Source organism: Fukomys damarensis, unplaced genomic scaffold, assembly GCF_012274545.1.
Source record: "Fukomys damarensis isolate Sample0158 unplaced genomic scaffold, DMR_v1.0_HiC HiC_scaffold_27, whole genome shotgun sequence".
In the NCBI taxonomy this organism is placed as follows: Eukaryota; Metazoa; Chordata; class Mammalia; order Rodentia; family Bathyergidae; genus Fukomys; species Fukomys damarensis.
In genome coordinates, this window is record NW_022900939.1 from 40,906,445 (window position 1) to 40,924,822 (window position 18,378).

Consider the following 18,378-nt stretch of genomic DNA (forward strand, 5'->3'; position numbering starts at 1 on the left):
TCTCTCTCTCTCTCTCTCTCTCTCTCCCCCCTATTTATTTGTTTATTTATTTTTGAGACAGGGTCTTACTATGCAGTTCAGACTGGTATTGAATTCACTATGTAGCCCATGCTGGCACTGAATTTGAACTAGCCATGATCCTCCTGCCTCAGCCTTCCAAATGCTGGGATTACAGGTGTGTGCTACAATGCCAGGCTCAGTGACTGTTTTTCTGCAAGAGGTGCATTTATTCAAATTTCAACAAATTCAAACACTAATTTTTTCATATTAACTACATACACATATAAATCTTATTTTTAGATTTACTGTTTCTTTTAGCAATGATTCTAAGAACATTGGTGATTCTTTTTTTGTTTGTTTTTGAGACAGGGTCTTGCTTTGTAGTTCAGGCTGGCTCTGAACTCACTATGTATCCCAGGCTGGCACTGAATTCATGGCAATCCTCCCGCCTCAGCCTCCCATGTGCTGGGATTGATTATAGGTTTGCGCCACTACGCCCAGCCTAGTGATTTATTTTTAAAGAAAATATTTGAACTGTGAGGAAATCCTCAAAGACAGTATACAAAATTACTTGTATTCTCTGAATATGTACAGGTTTTTGAGAAGACAGATATCTTTTTCAAAGGATAAAGGTCCCCATTAAAACTGAAATACAGGAATACACTCTAAGCCAAGTATATTTATTTGATTTAGGTCTCCCTGAATCTTTCTGTTAATGTAGCTGACCAAGAGTGAAATTAAAACAATTTTGTTTTATGGCAAAGAAGAAAAAGAAGCAAAGAAAATAAAAGAAAAAAAAAAGAAAGTTATTCAATTTAGTAGCAAGAAAGAACTGGAAAAAAATGGTGTGAGACATAAACTCATCTGCTGAACTAGAAAAAAAACTGTCATTTTTAAAGAATAATCATGTTTTAAAGCTATGCAAGTTTAAGTGATGCCTTAGTTACCCAGAAATTGAGGAAACCAGATAGATGAAAATGTGCACTTTTGATTAGTTAATTGTTCTTACTAGTTCATTTATTTGTATGCAGAATAATATGTATACTGAGGAACTAAATTGTGGTTCAATAAAGATCAATCCATTTATCTTTACATTTTAAGATAATTAAGTTTTTCTTAGATAAAATACTTAGAATAGGAAACAAACCTATGAAATAATTTGATAATGTAAATTTAAAAAATCCAAGTACCTTCACTTCTTCACATAGTTCAGTAAGTCGAGCTTCTACATCCATATCCTCTGAAAGGAGTAAAGAGTAATTAAAGGAAGTATTTCATTGTTAGATTTAAAAGCTATGTTTGAAATAAACTCCTTTTAAAAAAGCAGATTTAGAATTATTTGGGCTGTACTCAACGAATTAAATTTCAATGTACTAAACCTTCACAAGCATGTTAACTACTTAGATAATGACTTATATTAATTCAATCGTTAGATCATTAAATAGTACGCTTCAATTCTCACAGGAGTTCTATGCTGTCAAAAAATATGATGATTGGCACAACTGTCACAGAAAAATCAAACATAATTGGGTTTTATGTATCTCATATTTTGTTATTTCCAGTAAGATTTAATATTTTGTTACATACATATATGCTATGCTTTTTATAAAAACCATTCCTAAAAAGTTAAAGTGGAATTAATCTAAAACATTTAAAATATACAGCAAATCTAGGTTATTTAATCAAAACAAATGACAAATCCTTTTCAATAAAAAGCTCCTAATTTAGTTCAACAGTTTTCTATATTCTTAAAATGAGGCAAATTCATGTCTACATTAATTTACTTAATGTATGCTATAATCATCTACAAAGAAATACATAGTTTAAAATTAAAATGGCAACATTTATAAGGGAATCAAAAACTAACAGAATAGAAAAACATTTTTTTACAAGGAAAGAATTAAAGACTGAACATCTTAGGTATATTTAATTTTAACTAGACATAAAAGTAAAATGAAGTCTCTTAAAAGGAAAGATAACTACATAGTCATGATCACTAAAATCCTATAATTCTGTGAAAGAAAGGAAGTTTAACTGATAACTCGTACACAAAAGCATGCATTTTATGACACACTGAAATTCACTCATTAGCTTCCAAACTTTGCAAATCATCTCAATGTCAAATAAATGAATATATAATGTCAGCTTTTCCAAAATTAAAACACAGCAGTAGCAAATGCTGTATCCAACTCTCAACCTCCTTCTGCCAGTATCTATTTTCACATTACTCATGATCTTTTCCTGGATAGTAAGCTATATATCTTACCTACTATTTTTAAAAAATGAAAATAAAGTTTTTAAAGCTTTGATACATTTTTCTAATATTTACATCCAGGAGCCTAGAAGCATAAAATGGTACATTTGCATTATAGCCAGTAAGAGCTACTTCAATGCAAGTAACATCTTAAAGAATGTATAAAAGCAAAATTTAACTTTTAAACATTAAAACTGAAATTGTTTTAAAGTCATCTAGGGTTTTTAACTGACTTAAAAAATTTCACTGTAGGGGCCAGGGATTTAGCTCAGTGGTTCCACTGCCTGTCTCACAAGTACAAGGACCCGAGTTTGAGCCCTGGTATGAAAAAAAAAAAAAAAATCACTGTAATTTCATTTTTTTCTTCTAAAACAACACATTATGACATGAATGACAAATGTTATAGAAATGTATAAATATGCTTATTATCTTATATAATTTCTCTTTTGGGGGAAACTGGCTTCCTATCCAAGCTTAAAATCTAGAACATAACCTTCAATATTTTTCAAATATACATATAAGAGTTTTAGAGACAATGTTTAAAAAATAGAATTGAAGGGCCGGGGATTTAGCTCAGCAGTTCGGTGGCCTGCCTTGCAAGCGCAAGGACCCGAGTTCAATCCCCGGTACCAAAAAAAAAAGGATTGTATTTTACACATTTTCTGTATTCACAGAAATTGGTATCCTGCTCTGAAGCATTTTTAAAAGTGGGTACTTGGGCCAGGGATTTAGCTGTCACCTGCTGGCAAGTGCAAGGTCCCTGATATCTCACCCCCCAAAATATTCCTTGTGAGTGTATCATCATTTCTTCTTTTGCTCAAATGATGATTACTTCCCTTTCAGGGAATTGTCCTCTAAAATTATACTACAATAAACATGCTGGTACATATCTTCAGATACATTATTTCTGTAATACAAATCATCAGAAGAGGGATAACCAGGTGAAAAGGTATATGTATTTTATATTTATTGTCTTCTTTTTTTTTTTAATTTTTCAGGTTTTGGTACTGGGGATCAAACTCAGGACCTTGTGCTTGTGAGGCAGGTGGTGGCACCACTGAGCTAAATCCCTAGCCCTCTTATATTTATTTTCTAAATCCATAGATCCATTTATCTACATGTTCAATATTTATAGTACTGTTCAGAAAATGTCAAGACAATGCTAGATTTTAAGGATCAAACATAGTTTTGAATCCAGTCTTTTTTCCACCCAGGCAGATTCTGGCCTTTTTTCACAGAGCCCATGTTATTTTAAGCAGCATTCTGTGAAACTATTTAGAATGCTCACATGTAAACTGACAGGCTGGCAGTACAATACTTTAAACAAGAAGCTTATTTTAACCATTAGAAAGAATGTTAAAGTGTCATAAATGGGCAAAATTTCATAAAATAAATTATCTGATTTACACTAACTTTATATAAAAAGATAAAACTTTTCCCCAACAGAATACCAATTAAGTATTCAAACTTTCTTTTTACCTCCTGTCAAAAAAATCTGTTTCTCTTAACAGTTTTAGTAAAAAGTAATACAACTTAAACACTGAGAAAGATTTTAACTTATTTTGTATTCTTCACACTTCTTTCTGTCAAAAGAGAAATGTTTTAATTTTATTCCTATTTTAAAGTTCTATGGCTTTTCATAATTAAAAAAATGTAAATATAATGTTCTGCTCAACACAAAGTAAAAACTGTCCAAATACAGAAAGTAAATTAAGAGGGTAGAGGGAGGTCAGGGGAATGGGGAAAAAAATAAGAACCAAGACCTGTCATGTAAAGGTATAAGATCCCAATGATGAATGTAACTGTACTGCATACCTAAAATGTACCAATAAACTGAAAAAAAGTAAATTAAGTACTACTGCTATGCAAGAACAAAATTTGAATATATGGAAATACATAAATAAAGTAAGATCAGAATATTTTCTTTAAAATACATAGTATCTGGATAGTTGTGAATTGATGGTATTTATTTTTTAAAATTATTTTTAGAATACACAATAAGTGCAAATTGACTAAAAACAAAACTAAATAGGAAGGATGTTTCTCTTATTTATTTCTGCACTGCATGAAACTAGCTTTAGTTTTTAAACTACTTTCATCATTATTAGGCCTAACCAAAGATAAAATTATTTTAAGCGAACAAGGCAGTACTATTCATCCAGCAAATTCTGGCAGTACATATAGTTTTGAAAAAGTTGTCTTTGTAGAAACTCAAAGGAATATGGAAAAAGCTAAAAAGGTCTTTGTAATTACTGTTTCCAGGTTTAAATAAAATTCTCAATATTACATATTAGGAAATTAACCAAATAACTCACAAACCAAACTGATTTTACAATTAATTCTTAAAAGTTGTGGGAATACATTATATTAACAAATACACATTTATGAAATTTGAAACTAAATCACAATTTCATACTAATTTAAAGGGATTATTTAATTAACCTATTTGTAAACATACCTACACAGGAGTCTTTCTGGGTTCTTGGCTGTTTTCTTCTGAGAAGGCGCTCATATAGGACCTGTATGTTGGCCTTGGCTAGTTGTAAGGATTGCACACAGCACTAGTTATTATACTCCTTTTACAACAGAATGTACTAGAATTTTCCAACTTGTTAACAACAGATTTAGTATTGATTTGATAGTACAATTCATTAGCTTATCAGAATTATAAATGATGTACATTCTACTTTATATTACTATAGTTTTTATGTAAATATGTGCCATTCAACATTTTATATTTAATTATTATTTTTATGTTTTAATTTTTAGACTCAGAAGTTTAGTGTTAGCAGGGATCTCAGACATCACTAGGTCAGTGGTGGCAAAACTACAGCAGGCATACCACAGCCAGGTATTTGTAATCAACAGGTTCCTCATCACTGACTGGGTCAATTCCCTGTATTTTAAGTGTAAATACTAAGACTTGAGTTGGTTATATGACTTGAAAAAACCCTAGATTCCAGGAGTCCTCATTCTCATTTCCAGGAGAGCTCTTTGAATCAAATCAGTATTTAACATATGTCATTAAAAAAATGTACATCATTTATCCAGGAAAAAAGAAAAGGGCAAAAAAGCAGAAAAGGAATTCAAAGTATTATTTTCAAAAAGGGGAGAGAGTTTAGATAAATTTTTAAAGGCACCATCATTTTTAAGAATTTAAATATATGCTTATTTGAAAACTCAAGAAAAATGCTAAATATAGAAAGAAATCTAATACTTTCTCTAATTAAAAATTACACCTATGTATTAGAACTGGTTAATATAGCGATGGTTAGTTAACAGTATATTATAGAAATATATTAATATCCACAATTTTATTTGCTAAGACAAAAATAAATATCGATGTTTTTAGAATATGCAATACTTTTATCTTCAATAGTTAATAGCATTTTAAGATGTTCTCCTAGAGAATATTCAAGAGTAAACTAATATTCACGAAGAGAACTGAAAACGTAAATAGTAAAGTTTAATAGCCAAAAAGTACCATAAATATTTCCTAAAGACAAGTCTTGATTGTAAAAATTACAAGGTAACTATTACAAGCTATGTTTTCAATGCATATACTTTTCCAAGTCACAGCAAAAACAGTATTGTGCTATTTCATCAAATTTTGAGTAGACATATTTATAAGGCACTAATATTTTAATTGTTTCTATAATTTGATTATCTAAAATTAAAGTTTGGATTTGCTTTAGAATCTTATTTTATGATGAAATATTTTAGCAAGTAATTTGGAATTATGTTCATATTCATTTGGTAACTGACTCAATTAAACATAAGGGCTGTTTAAATTGTGATATTTTCTATATTATACCTATTAGCCTAAAGGTGTATAAGTCACCCTTATCTGAAGCTAGACAATACTATAAATAAATGAATTATAATGCTGAAGTTAAACATATAGCAATAAAATGTTAAGAAGTCTAAGTTGTCTAAAATAAGGCTTTAATTTTGAGAAATGTTTTTGTTTAGTTGACTAATACACTAATTTTTGAGAAATATTTTTTCCTAAGTTAAGATGTGGTTCATGCATTTTTTTTCACTTGGAAATATTAGACATTAAATCTACCTGATTATTGTATGCAGATGGACATCTTTATACAGGCATTCAGAGGCCCATACTGTATACTAAAACCAGAGCAGCCTTGTTTTGTTGCTGTTTCTTTTGCCCATCCCCATGCTGAGCTAGTATGTGACTACTGTTTCTGTGAAAGGAGAGGACAGGAAAAGTCAAAGCTCTTTAACGATACACCCATCCTTTCCTCAGCACTTCCCACAATGCCTGACAGCAGGCACTAACAAGCCCAAGGGAATCACACTGTGGAGTGCTATTCCCAAAGCACAAGACACCTTTTCCCTTGAGGGTTCCCTCACCTTCTCCTCCTGACTCCTGCACTGCATTGATTACCTTCAATCTCCTTAACTTTCACATAGGAACACTTGGTGATTACAGACACAAATGAGCAAGTGACAGAAGTAATTCCAAGTGTGCAATCTTAAGCACTTAATGGCCCCTTGAATTCCATAATAGTATTCAACACTGAAACCAATAACATTTTCTTGTAGAAATCCTGTTACATATAGCTTTTGTTTCATACTGCTGTTTTTCATAAATAGTACTTTTGAGACACATGATATTGTCCTTGATTAATACTGTGGCTAAATAATTTTGTGGTCTAGTCATTTAACCTAATCAAATTTTTAAATATACTTTTCCTACAAAAATATATTGAGTTCCAAATCATCTAATTAAAAAATATATGGAACATGACTTGTTCCTTAACTATGGATAAGAAATAACCCGTTAGCTCTATTGTATAAATGATTCTTTAATTTTTAAAAGAACATTTAAAACAATTTACATTTAGGGCAGTCGCATCCTATAGAATTTTCCAAAGGAAAACAGAGGGATTCTAAACATGTGAAATAGCAAAGAAAAAAGAGAATGTTTCAGAGAATAATTAAAAGGTTATTCTTTCACATTACCATGTTTTGTTTTGAGAAAGACTACACGGTCAATAAAATATAAAAACATTTTCCTATTGCTTATGTATGTGCGTACACACTGGGACCACAAGGATTCCAAATTGTTAATTCAGTGATACCTTTACCAGTCAAGCGAAATATGGATTAAGTGGACTAAAAGGAACAAATCAAATCCATGCACGTGTACCAATTCCCCACCGTGAATTTAATCACTATGTACTGTAGTAATAAAACATGTAGTAATAAAACATGTAGTAATAAAAGTCAAAGAAAAGAAAAAAAAAATCCATAAGAGTAGTCCCAGGTAGGCAGTGATGTGGCAGTGAATTTTTTTTTAGAGCTGAACTGAGGTGGTATACAAATCCTTAAAACTTCTTATAATTTTGGAGCCCAAAAATGACAATTATACAAAGAGCCTAATTAGTTTCAAACTGAAGAACTTCAATAAGTGACAATTTTGAGAATTTGTTAAAATACTGAGATCTTTGTAGGACAAAGAAATATATAGCAAAAAACTGATCAAATAAATTTAAAATTTTTCCTGGCCTATTCAAATATACAATGATAAAAATAATTATTCTGAAGAGATAATTACATGTACTTTTTGTGTGTGTATGAGACAGGGTCTCCCTATGTAGTTCAGGCTGGCCTGGCATTCACTATGCAGCCCAGTATGGCCTCGAACTCATGGTGATCCTCCTGCTTCAGCCACCCAAGTGCTGCTGGTATTGTAGGTGTGTCACTATGCTTGGCTTACATGTGCTTTTCAGGAGCTGATATCTGAAAATAAAAGCTTATAAAATTACCACAAAAGGTCTGATTAAAATTTATTTTGCCAATAATTTATCTTCTGTAAAATAATGTTAAAATATTCTGGAAACTAAAAATGCTATACATAATCTGAGTTTTATACTCAGATATAGTACTCCTCAGGGATTGAATCTGCAATTTGACTTTTAAAAGATTAAATTTTTAAAATGTTAAAATGCTGAATATGTAATTATTTGAAGTGATATAAAAGGAGTACAGATCTGAGGTAACTTAAAATCAATTGTATATAAAGATATTCCAAGAACCTACAATCTGCTTAGGCCATCAAATATTTATAAATATAGATTTAATTTACCTTCCTACTATTCTATAGATAATTATATTTGCTTTCTGATTATATTTTAAGGGAAGTCATATATTGGCATATCATTTTTTAAAAAATTGTATCAAAAGACTCATTTCAAATTTAGCACCAAAAAGCTATTTCTCAATATAACAGTTTTAAATTGCAGTAAGGGATTATCTAAAGTTGAAAAAGATGAGACTGAGAGAGAAATAAAAGTAAAGCATATAAACATTTTAGTTTTAGTATACAAGAAGTACAGCAAAGCTGGCAGCTAGCAACAGAAGAAGACCGAAGAGAATGACGTGAACCATAGGACAGGTCTGAAAATTTTCAACATACCCAGTTCTAGTTTCTGACAAGAGGGAATCTCTTCCGTTACCGTAATGAAGTAGCTGTGCAATCCCTTGAAAGCTAGCAGCAAAATAGCACAAAGGGTATAATGAAAACGGTAGGCATGATGGAGGAAGGAATCAGCAATGATGAAACTGCAGCCCTAAACAAAGAACAGATTGAGAAAATGAAGTGTTAGCAACCCCAAATCTTGGAGAGACTTAAAAACTATCTGAACCTTTGCCAAAATTCTAAAATATATGAGATTTAGCAATAAAGCATTGTTTATGCAAGTAAATACATAAGCCACGATTTATATAAACTGATTTAAACCATAGTTTAAATCAGAAACAAGCAGATTAAATGATAATGTGTGGTAAAATGAGATTCATATTTGGGCTGAGGTACAGATGCTCTGCTTGTTTATATAAGCTCCTCTTCCTTGGACAGTAATAGCTAGACCTGTACTTCTCTTTTTTGGGTCTCAACTCTGGCCATTGTTCTTTTCTTTGTTCTTTAGAGACAGGGTCACACTATATAGTTCAGATTGGCCTTGACCTCACTATGTAGCCCAGGCTGACCTTGAACTCACCACACTCCTCCTGCCTCAGCCTCCCTCAGCTCTGAGCACTGGGATTACAGGCATGCACCACTCCACCTGGCCTGACTATTGTTCTTTAAAGGCTCCTTTGAAAGGATTTTACCAGTTCTATTATGGGAGCAAGTAGCAACCTAAAGAAGTTTTACAAAGGCACTATATATCAAAGGTCTCTATTCACTAAGTTTAGTAAATTTTGAAATATCAACTTGGTTTTCATAATATTAAGTGGAGTTACCTATTTTGCTCATATTTAATTACAGCTTTAAGTTGCTAAGCTCAAATAATTAATGAAAGAAACATCATATTCACAGATAAAGTAGTTAAGAGCTTTTAAAATAAGAAGGAAAAATCAATGTAAGAAAGAAAAGATTAAAAAATATACTCCATTCTTACATCCGGTGACAACTGTTTTGTGTAGTTAATACCAAAGACCACACTTTCAAGAGTAGGAATCACAGAATCTTTGTTTTGTGCTGGTGCATTTCTATTTAACCAAGTAGTCTTCACAGGGCGAGGGAAGCTGGAGGAGTAAATATTATGGTTATTAATGTCTTAACATTTTAATGTAAGTTAGATATTTACAAAAGCATATATTACAGAAATAGAAAAAGGATTTTGCAAGAGTATGAATTCTAAAGTGCTCTTAAATTAATTTTCCTTTAATAATTTGAGTACTTATGAAACAATGTAACACATCTTAAAAAAACAAAACAAAACAATTAAGGCTGAGTGTTTGAAATTAGCAGCTTTTTTTTTTTTTTTTTTTTTTTTGGTACCAGGGATCAAACTTGGGTCCTAGCACTTGCAAGGCAGGTAGCAGCACCACTGAACTACATCCCCAGCCCTAGAGCAGCTAGATGAGAAATGACAGTCATGTTTTAATTTGGAAATACTTGTCTGCCAGAACTAGTTATCAAAGTTAAAATGTTAAAAATCAAATATAAATGCTATTTATAAAAATAAAGACATTTTACCTAAAATGTAGAAAAAAAGTCTGCCTGATACCTCTATTTGTGAAAAATAGGTAATTCTTTAAAACTCTTCACTAAAGGCTGTGAATTTTATTAAAATAATTTAAAAAGTGCCTCATGGCACCATTTCAATCACATATTAATTAACTGCTTCTGTGGATATGTATATTACAATTAGTATTACATAAATTTCACAGAATTAAAAAGTATATTTTGTTTGAGAATTTGGACTGTTTGGAAGTTTGGCACAGGGAAAGGACATACAAACAAGTAACTCAAGTTTGCCATGAGCATACAGCAGTCTTAAAATATCTATATCCCAGCAAAAGAGAGTCACAAGTTGATGGTGAGTTGCACTTGCTGTAATGTGTTTTTCAGAATTGAGTCACAAAAATCGTACTTTGAAAAATTCAAATAATAGAAATAGTTAAACAACAGTGAAGTAATCCTAAATTTATTTAAATAATTGCTGCAATGTCTAGAGTTGAAATTATTTTAAATTAAAACATTTTAAAAAGACAATGTTACAAATTAAAATTTTTTCAATATGTGTAGGAAATCACAAATCCAACTTTAGGAGAAACCTGCTGAAGCATAAACAGTGAAGACTATTACCTGTGGACACTACTCCTTCATCAGCACACTTCCCGGAAAAGCTCTACCTCACCCTTTCTTTTTCCATCTATTCATTCATAGGCAAAGAAAGTGAGGAAAGACAATGCTACTCTGAGGGTAATACTGTAGCTGCAAGGGAGATATAAGGTCCTTGGCAGCGAGGTAAAAAACAGCAACCAAACTGGGCGTGGGCTGCACATCTGTGATCCCTGCTCTTGGGAGGATGAGGCAGGAGGATTGTTGCAAGTTTAAGGCCAGCATGGGTGTCAGAGTGAATTCAAGGCTGGTCTGAACTACGCAGTGAGGCCCTGTCCCAAAAAGGCAAAAAACAAAACAAAACAAAACAACAAAAACCAGCAACCATTAACTGTTGCAAGCACCTCATGTTTTCTTTTCCAAGTCACTAAACACAGCCAACAGGTAATTCTCTTGGCTTCTGATTCTGAGTCAAAAATATCTTCTAGCAAATAGTCTGTTGGAGATGGGCTGCTTCTCTCTCCTATTACCACTACTCTGTGGCAAAAAGTGCTGCACTGCAAGAGGAAGTACAATTTTAACCACCAGGATTAGTAAAGTGAATATCACAATTCTATTTCATTAGTCTTTAAAAGCAAGATGAAGAAGATGAGCTAATTTTCAAAAACTATCTGTACATTTTTTTTCAGGGAAGAAACCAAGCTAATTTTTTCTATAAAGATAGTCTTTGGTAGTTTAAAAAAAAATGTTGCAACAGTGATTTTTGAAATCAAAACTACAAAAAGAAAAAGATTCAGAAAATGAACATTTTTTGAAACTTTTATTTATAAAACTTAACATGTAATTCATATAAACGTAATATTCTATATTACTTAAGTTACAAGGTAAAAAAATGAGAAAAGGAAAAAATGGAAACATTGTAAACAGGGAGGGGTGGAAGGGGTGAAGGGAGGGCAGGAGAATGGGAAAAAATAAGAACCAAGGTAGATTATGTAAAAGTACAAATTTCTAATGCTGAAAGTAACTGCATTGTGTACCTAAAATGTACCAGTAAATGGAATAAAAACAAAACAAAACAAAAAACAACCACTTTCTTATCAAAGAAGTTTCATTTCAGCTATGCTACTATACAGTTATCTATTCTTTTGGAAGAACAATTTCCTAATTTTTCAAAAGAGCTTACAATTGAATTATAAAGTAAAAAAATACAGTGAATATTTAAATATTTAAAAAAATTATTATAGTAGTAAAGCATAAAAGAGACACTACCATTAATCTCCCTCAAACACCCTCCACACTTTGAAATACTCATCCCATCATTCCTACCACTTTTTTCTTCTTCTTTTTTTTCTTTTCTGATACTGGAGATCGAACTCAGTACCTTCGGCTTGCAAGGTAGGCACAGAGTCACTCAACTAAATCCCTGGCCCTTTTTTTTCCCCTTCTTTTTCTTAGTACTGGGGACAGAACTCAGAGCCTTGAGCTTGCAAGGCAGGCATGTTGCCACTGAGCTAAAACCCCGGCCCCCTGACACTTTTTGGTGCAGTTTTAGAAGTCTTCTTTCATGAGTCTTTAGTTTCCCTATCATAACTACTCTGATATCCTGAATGGATTCAAAATATTTACCTGCCATGGTCATTTTGACTTTGGGGAAGAGCCAGAAGTCAGACAGTGCCATGAGTGAGGAGACAGTAATGATTTTACGAGCCTGCCTTCCTGTTAGATGGCATTTGGCAGCAGTACTCACTGTATATTTAATCACACGTTGTAAAGAGATTCATGGAAGACTTTTAGAAGTCTTTCAGAAGTTTCAAGGATGATAGGATAAGTGTGTTTGAAGCAATGGGGACTATTTTGAAAGGGATTAATGGCAATGTGTCTTTTACTTCAATATATTAAAAAAATTTAAACACTATTTTTGATCTGCCCTTGGATGTATAATAATTTTTTAAAACCTGTTTATAAAGCTATTAGCAACTGAGCACAACCTCTAAAAAGCATAAGAGGTAAGATAAAGATGGAGAAACAACTAGTCTTAGGTTTTATTACAAAATATGTAAAGCAAAGAAAGTCAGAATGATCTCTGCAGGAATGAGGTCAAAAAGATATTTATATAAGAGAATAGGGAGCCACACAGTGGAAGACATTCTCAACTAGTTTTTAAGACAGTGTAAATATTTGCTATATAAGAGGCCATCACTTGGGGTTAATTTGTTAAACTGTGTTGGGTTCTTTAAATTCTGACCTACTTAGCTTTCTGATCAATCAGCTTACTATTACATTCCTCAAGGACTGTTCCTAATTGCAGTTATCAGAATCATATCTATGTCAGAAATTGTAGACTGCTTAGAAGTCAAATAAATTTGGAGTCTTTTCACATTAGTTACAGGGCTCATGTTTTATTGCATGAACTAAGAGGACTGAATTGCTTTCTTACATCAGCGAAGAACAGTTATGTCTCCCTGTGGAGGTGGACAGAAAAAAAATCATCTATGCCCTTACTACAATCCAGAATATTACATATCTTCAAACTAAAATTGTGTATGACATAATTAAAAAGGCTTAATAAAAAATCCACAACATTGGTTAATGACTTAGAAAGTAATAACTATCATTTGATATAGTTAGAAAGATAAAATTAGCCATTCAGAGAAGAAACAAGACAACTAAGAAAAATTCATATACTTTTACAGAGAATGTGTAATAACAATATAACACTGTTACACACAAGTACAGACTAAACAGTGTCATATAGATATTTCTAGACTGCAGACTTGGTCAACTAACTGGAATTAAGAAAGGCTGCTTCATACAGTGGTACCTTGGTCACAAACTTGATTCTCTCCATGATTCTTGTTGCAAAATGAGTTGGAAAGAACTGAATCAATGGTTAGATCCAATGTTGACCTTATGAGGAAATTTGATCAGGTTCATGTCCAATTCAGTTTGCAACCAGAATCACGGAGAGAACTGAGTTTGTGAACTGAGGTACCACTACCTAAAGCCAAACATTATCAACCTAGTGGTAAATGAAATAAACTGAATTTTATTATTTTGTTAGTTTAGTATAAAATGAAAGTATTTCTTAATTATAAATTTTAAAAATATTTACTACAGTTATTTATCAAAATATGTTTTCACTATAAAAATGAAAAACTTTACATTAATAAGCACTAGTATATTGGTTAAATTTACCTTATTAGTGGCTGGTGCAGTGAAACCAATGATGCATGAACCGTAACAGACACGACAGAAAGGTGAAAATAATCAAACATAACATTGGCATGATGATGAAGTCCTCTATAGAGGCTGAAGTGCAGCTTCAGTGTTCGGCTACTTATTAGTTGCAATGCATTCAGATCATCTGCCCTATTATTTTTTTTAAAAAAGAGCATTTTCATGTAAGTATGGAACATCTAAAAAGGCTGATATTTACAGAGTACTTTAAATTATCAGAAACATTTACTTGAATACTTTTCAAAAATTTCGAATGAGACTAATTTTTAAAGCATCAATTTTGCATTAGGCCAGAATATGAAAAATATCAACTGAGAAAATAATCCGATCTTACTTGTAGTTTTCTATTAGTCCACGATGGGGGCTCTTTAATTTTCCACTAATATCCCTACGAAATGAGTCCTTTTGAGCCTTGAGAAATTAATTTCCTCTTAAATTTTACTCTATAGAGAGTACAGTTTCTAATAAGGTTGCAGGATAACACAGGTTATACTCTATTATAATAAATCCCAAAAGATACTTCAAAACATTTTTATTGTACAAAATTTTATTAACTGAGGCTCAGAAAATAAGTAAACCATTGCTTATTTAGTAAAGATATTTTTATTTCAGATATTTAGTCTGACATTAAATTTACAAATGCAAAAAATTTAAAATGAAATGAAAATTATATCCGAATGTATTTTTAAAAAATCCATACAGTAGAGCACGGTGGGACACCCCTGTAATTCTACAATTCTGGGAGACTGAGGCACGAGGATTACAAGTTTGAACCTAGCCTGAGGACCTTAGTGAGACTTTGTCTCAAAATAAAAAGGGCTGAGGATACAGCTTAGTGCAAAGGCCTGGGTTTAATCACTACTATCATTAAAGAGAAGGAAGGGAGGGAGGGAATGAAGGAGGGAGAGGAGGAGGAAAAGAAGGGATACATACATTACAATACCTAAAACTAATGAGCTACCTACTTATTTAGGCTTAGCTCACTTACAGAATGTTGACTTGATTAAACAAACAAAAATCTTACAGAATTCTTGTAACAAGTATCACAGAGGCAGTAATTACCATATTAAAAATTCTTATTCCTCTATGATAATGAAGAGGAAAAATAAAGCAAACCTTTCACATTACTGCTCATTTGTCAGTAATGTGACTACCTAGTCCTACACGCAGGCTGAATTTATATACAGTATTCAAGAAGTATTTTTAAAGCCTCACTTGAAACAGAAAAAAAGTCCTCCAAAAGTAAAATTGTTAAATGGATTCTTGATTTTTGTTTTGACTGAACACAACTACAATTTGTCTCTAAAATGTATGACTGTGGGTCCAGGTATGTGGGCAAGTACATGGCAGAGACACTCCTAAAACTTTCTCAGGACTCTAGAAATTAATGAACTACAACTGTCAAACCTGAGTCCTTAGTCTTGACAATTCTCAGAGCACCAACAAAATCTCACCTGAAGGCTACTCAGAAGAAATTGCCAATCATACATTAGAAGAGAATTCAGTTATATTTCCATGCCTCATCATATCAATTGTGGTACTAGATCAACTGTGCAATTTCTAGAGTCTAGGAAATTGTTTCACATTCCTTCAATTTATCTGATTTTGCTACTTGGACTTCACAGAATCAGCTTGGGCACAAAAGAGCAACCTAAACCCTTCTCATAAGACTCTCCCAGCAAACAGAAGCACTTCAAAATAAATGTCAATAAAAGGAAGCTGAAGATTCTTTAATTTTTTGAATGGCCCACTTACGAATAATCTCCATCTGTAAAGTGCAGATCCAAGGATAACAGAAAACTCATTTCCTCAAGGGTTTCTTCAATCTGAAGAGAAATTTAATATGAGATGATTTTTGAATATTTATAAAAAGTTATCTAAGTATGTATGAAAAGATGTTTACCTTTCTTTCTTCCAACAACATTTTAACTTTGAAGATCATAACATCATTTAAAACAACCTCTTCATTTTTGTACAGAATTTGAAATGTTTTACTGCAAATCAGAGAATCATGAACTGAAGCTGGAAAGGCTAAAGTCATACCTAAAACAGATAAGACAGGTAACTGAGAGGCTGAAGACAAAATATAATAGTATAATAAATATTTTTTACTTTAAAATACTGTTTGATTACAATCCTCCATTGTCATTACTACTTTACACAGATATATTAGAACATTTCTGAAAGTTTACTAATCTGTGACAAAAACTGAATATGTAGATTACAACCACTTTAAAACTGTGATGATGAGTCTGAAAGATAATTGAGAAAATCTCAAGATAGTTATTTTTTTTTGGGGGGGACCGGGGATTGAACTTGGGTCCTTGCGCTTGCAAGGCAGGCCACCGAACCACTGAGCTAAATCCCCGGCCCTAGTTATTTTTGAATAAAGAATTGATCTGTATACCACAGGAAAAACACAATTTCGTTTTCTACAAAAAATGAAGAATAAATTTACTTGGTCTTTGTACTGGTTGTTGAGAGATAAGCTGCAAACCCCAGAATAAAGAATTTGGTCTGTGTCCCCAGCTTCTGGGAAGCAGATGCAGTTCTTGGAGAGTCCAGATAGTTGATGCTACCTCAGTGTTGTGCAGTAGGCATCCACAGAGCAGATGTTACAGAAATGCCACAGGATGGGGCCAGACCAACTGTCAGGGTTACCCACAGGGTTGGGGAACTGGGCCTCCTGTCATGTGAGATGAGCCCAATGTCCAGGGAGAAGAGGAATGGGATGAGTCACAGTTCCGTGATGAAACATCAATTAAAACCTCTGGACACTGAAGTCTGGATGAGGTGGGAACACTGCTTATTCTAACATAATGGTGGTGGTAGCACCTCCTAGCTTTGTAGGAAGAAAACAATAAAATCTTCACATCTGAGGTTTTTCCAGACCAGACCTATGTACTTTCTTTTTTTGGACTGGTTCTGATTTGTAGTTTTCCAATAATAAAACTGTAATACATACAGTACTTTCTGGTATTCAGTAAATTGTTCCACTGAATTATCATGCATGTATGGGAACAACTAAATGTGTAGTCAGTGGGCAGCTTGCAGACCACTGAACTTGCAGTGGTATCTGAAGTGAGGGGCAGTCTTATGGAAAACTGTCCCTCATCTGTAGAAGTTTGTTTTGTCTCCGGGTCAATGATGTCTGGTCATTGCAACAGTCAGCCTGCTGTCATGGTTTTATAACCATATTCTCCAGTAACCCCGTGACATAAGAAACAGTGTAGGAGTCCAAAAGAGACTTTCATTTGGGAGTGGGGGTGGAGAAGATAGCAGTGACAGTCTAACAGACTCTACTAGAGTCTAAGTGAGGTGGGAGAACATGCCAGCATAGGGACCTCTGAGAAAAATATTTCAGTAAGGTAGAAGAGCTGAGAACGGTGAGGGGAGTAATGTGGTATGAGGTGAAGCCCAAGCAGCATAAAAAGAACGCCCATGCCAGAGGAGTGAAGACAGCAGATAGGAGTTTGGCCCGTACAAGGGACTGATCAAAAAGAAAATATATTAGGAATAATGGAAGCTAGTTCTGAGAAAACATCCATACATGGTGACAAGTTACTTTTAAGTGGCTCATAGGACAGAAAAACATCCTTATATCATTTGGGTAAAAAAAAAAAAAAAAAAGTTCTTGATGTCAGGCTTGCAGCTTTCCTGTAAACTTGAGACATTTCAAAATATTTAGATACTTATAGGTGATAAAGTACATCAGAAGCTCAACTTCTGAATAGTATTTTAGAGAAGAACTGAAAAGGGGAAGAAATTTTCCTCAATAAAAAGTAGATAATGCAAAATTGGAACTGATGGTCTTAAGCAGCAGAGATTTCCCTACTGTTCTACCTTGAGGATGCTGCTTCTCTCAAGTAGGGCTGTTTTCTCTCATATGCTTTCTCCTACGAGGTCTGGAGCAAATCTTGGTCCTTAGTGATGCTTTTGAATAGTTCTGTCTCCTCTAGAATCACCTCTACCATGAGCTTTGAGTCTCAGGTCACTAGACAGCGTAGTGCCACTGACCACCTCACCCATTTCTGCAGTCTCTACAAATTCCTAGAAGCCTCATTTCTTCAAGGTTATTAACTCAAGGCTACTTTGTCCAACTACTTTAGCCACTTCTCTTGGTGAATGCAACAGCTATGTTGATAAACCTTCCGAGGTTTGAATTATTTGGGTCTTTTCCTCCTCTCCTTTGTGTTCTTGCCTGATAGTCCTCTGTAGCCCTCACTCTTATGGTCCTCCCTAGACTTTTACAGTACCCATGACTTCAATTCCTCTGTGATTATAATTCCAA

General features: G+C 33.2%; 1 protein-coding gene across 1 annotated transcript in view; it reads right to left on the reverse strand.

Moving 5' to 3' along the window:
- Positions 1-18,378, reverse strand: part of Fam135a (family with sequence similarity 135 member A) — a 109,849-nt gene that overhangs the window by 50,179 nt on the left and 41,292 nt on the right. The window contains exons 4-10 of the mRNA XM_019206611.2: positions 15,991-16,130; positions 15,843-15,913; positions 14,046-14,219; positions 9,682-9,808; positions 8,697-8,850; positions 4,713-4,790; positions 1,191-1,240 (exon numbers count right to left, since the gene is read on the reverse strand). Coding sequence (XP_019062156.1) covers positions 1,191-1,240; positions 4,713-4,790; positions 8,697-8,850; positions 9,682-9,808; positions 14,046-14,219; positions 15,843-15,913; positions 15,991-16,130 — 794 coding nt within the window. The remainder of the gene's footprint in view (positions 1-1,190; positions 1,241-4,712; positions 4,791-8,696; positions 8,851-9,681; positions 9,809-14,045; positions 14,220-15,842; positions 15,914-15,990; positions 16,131-18,378) is intronic.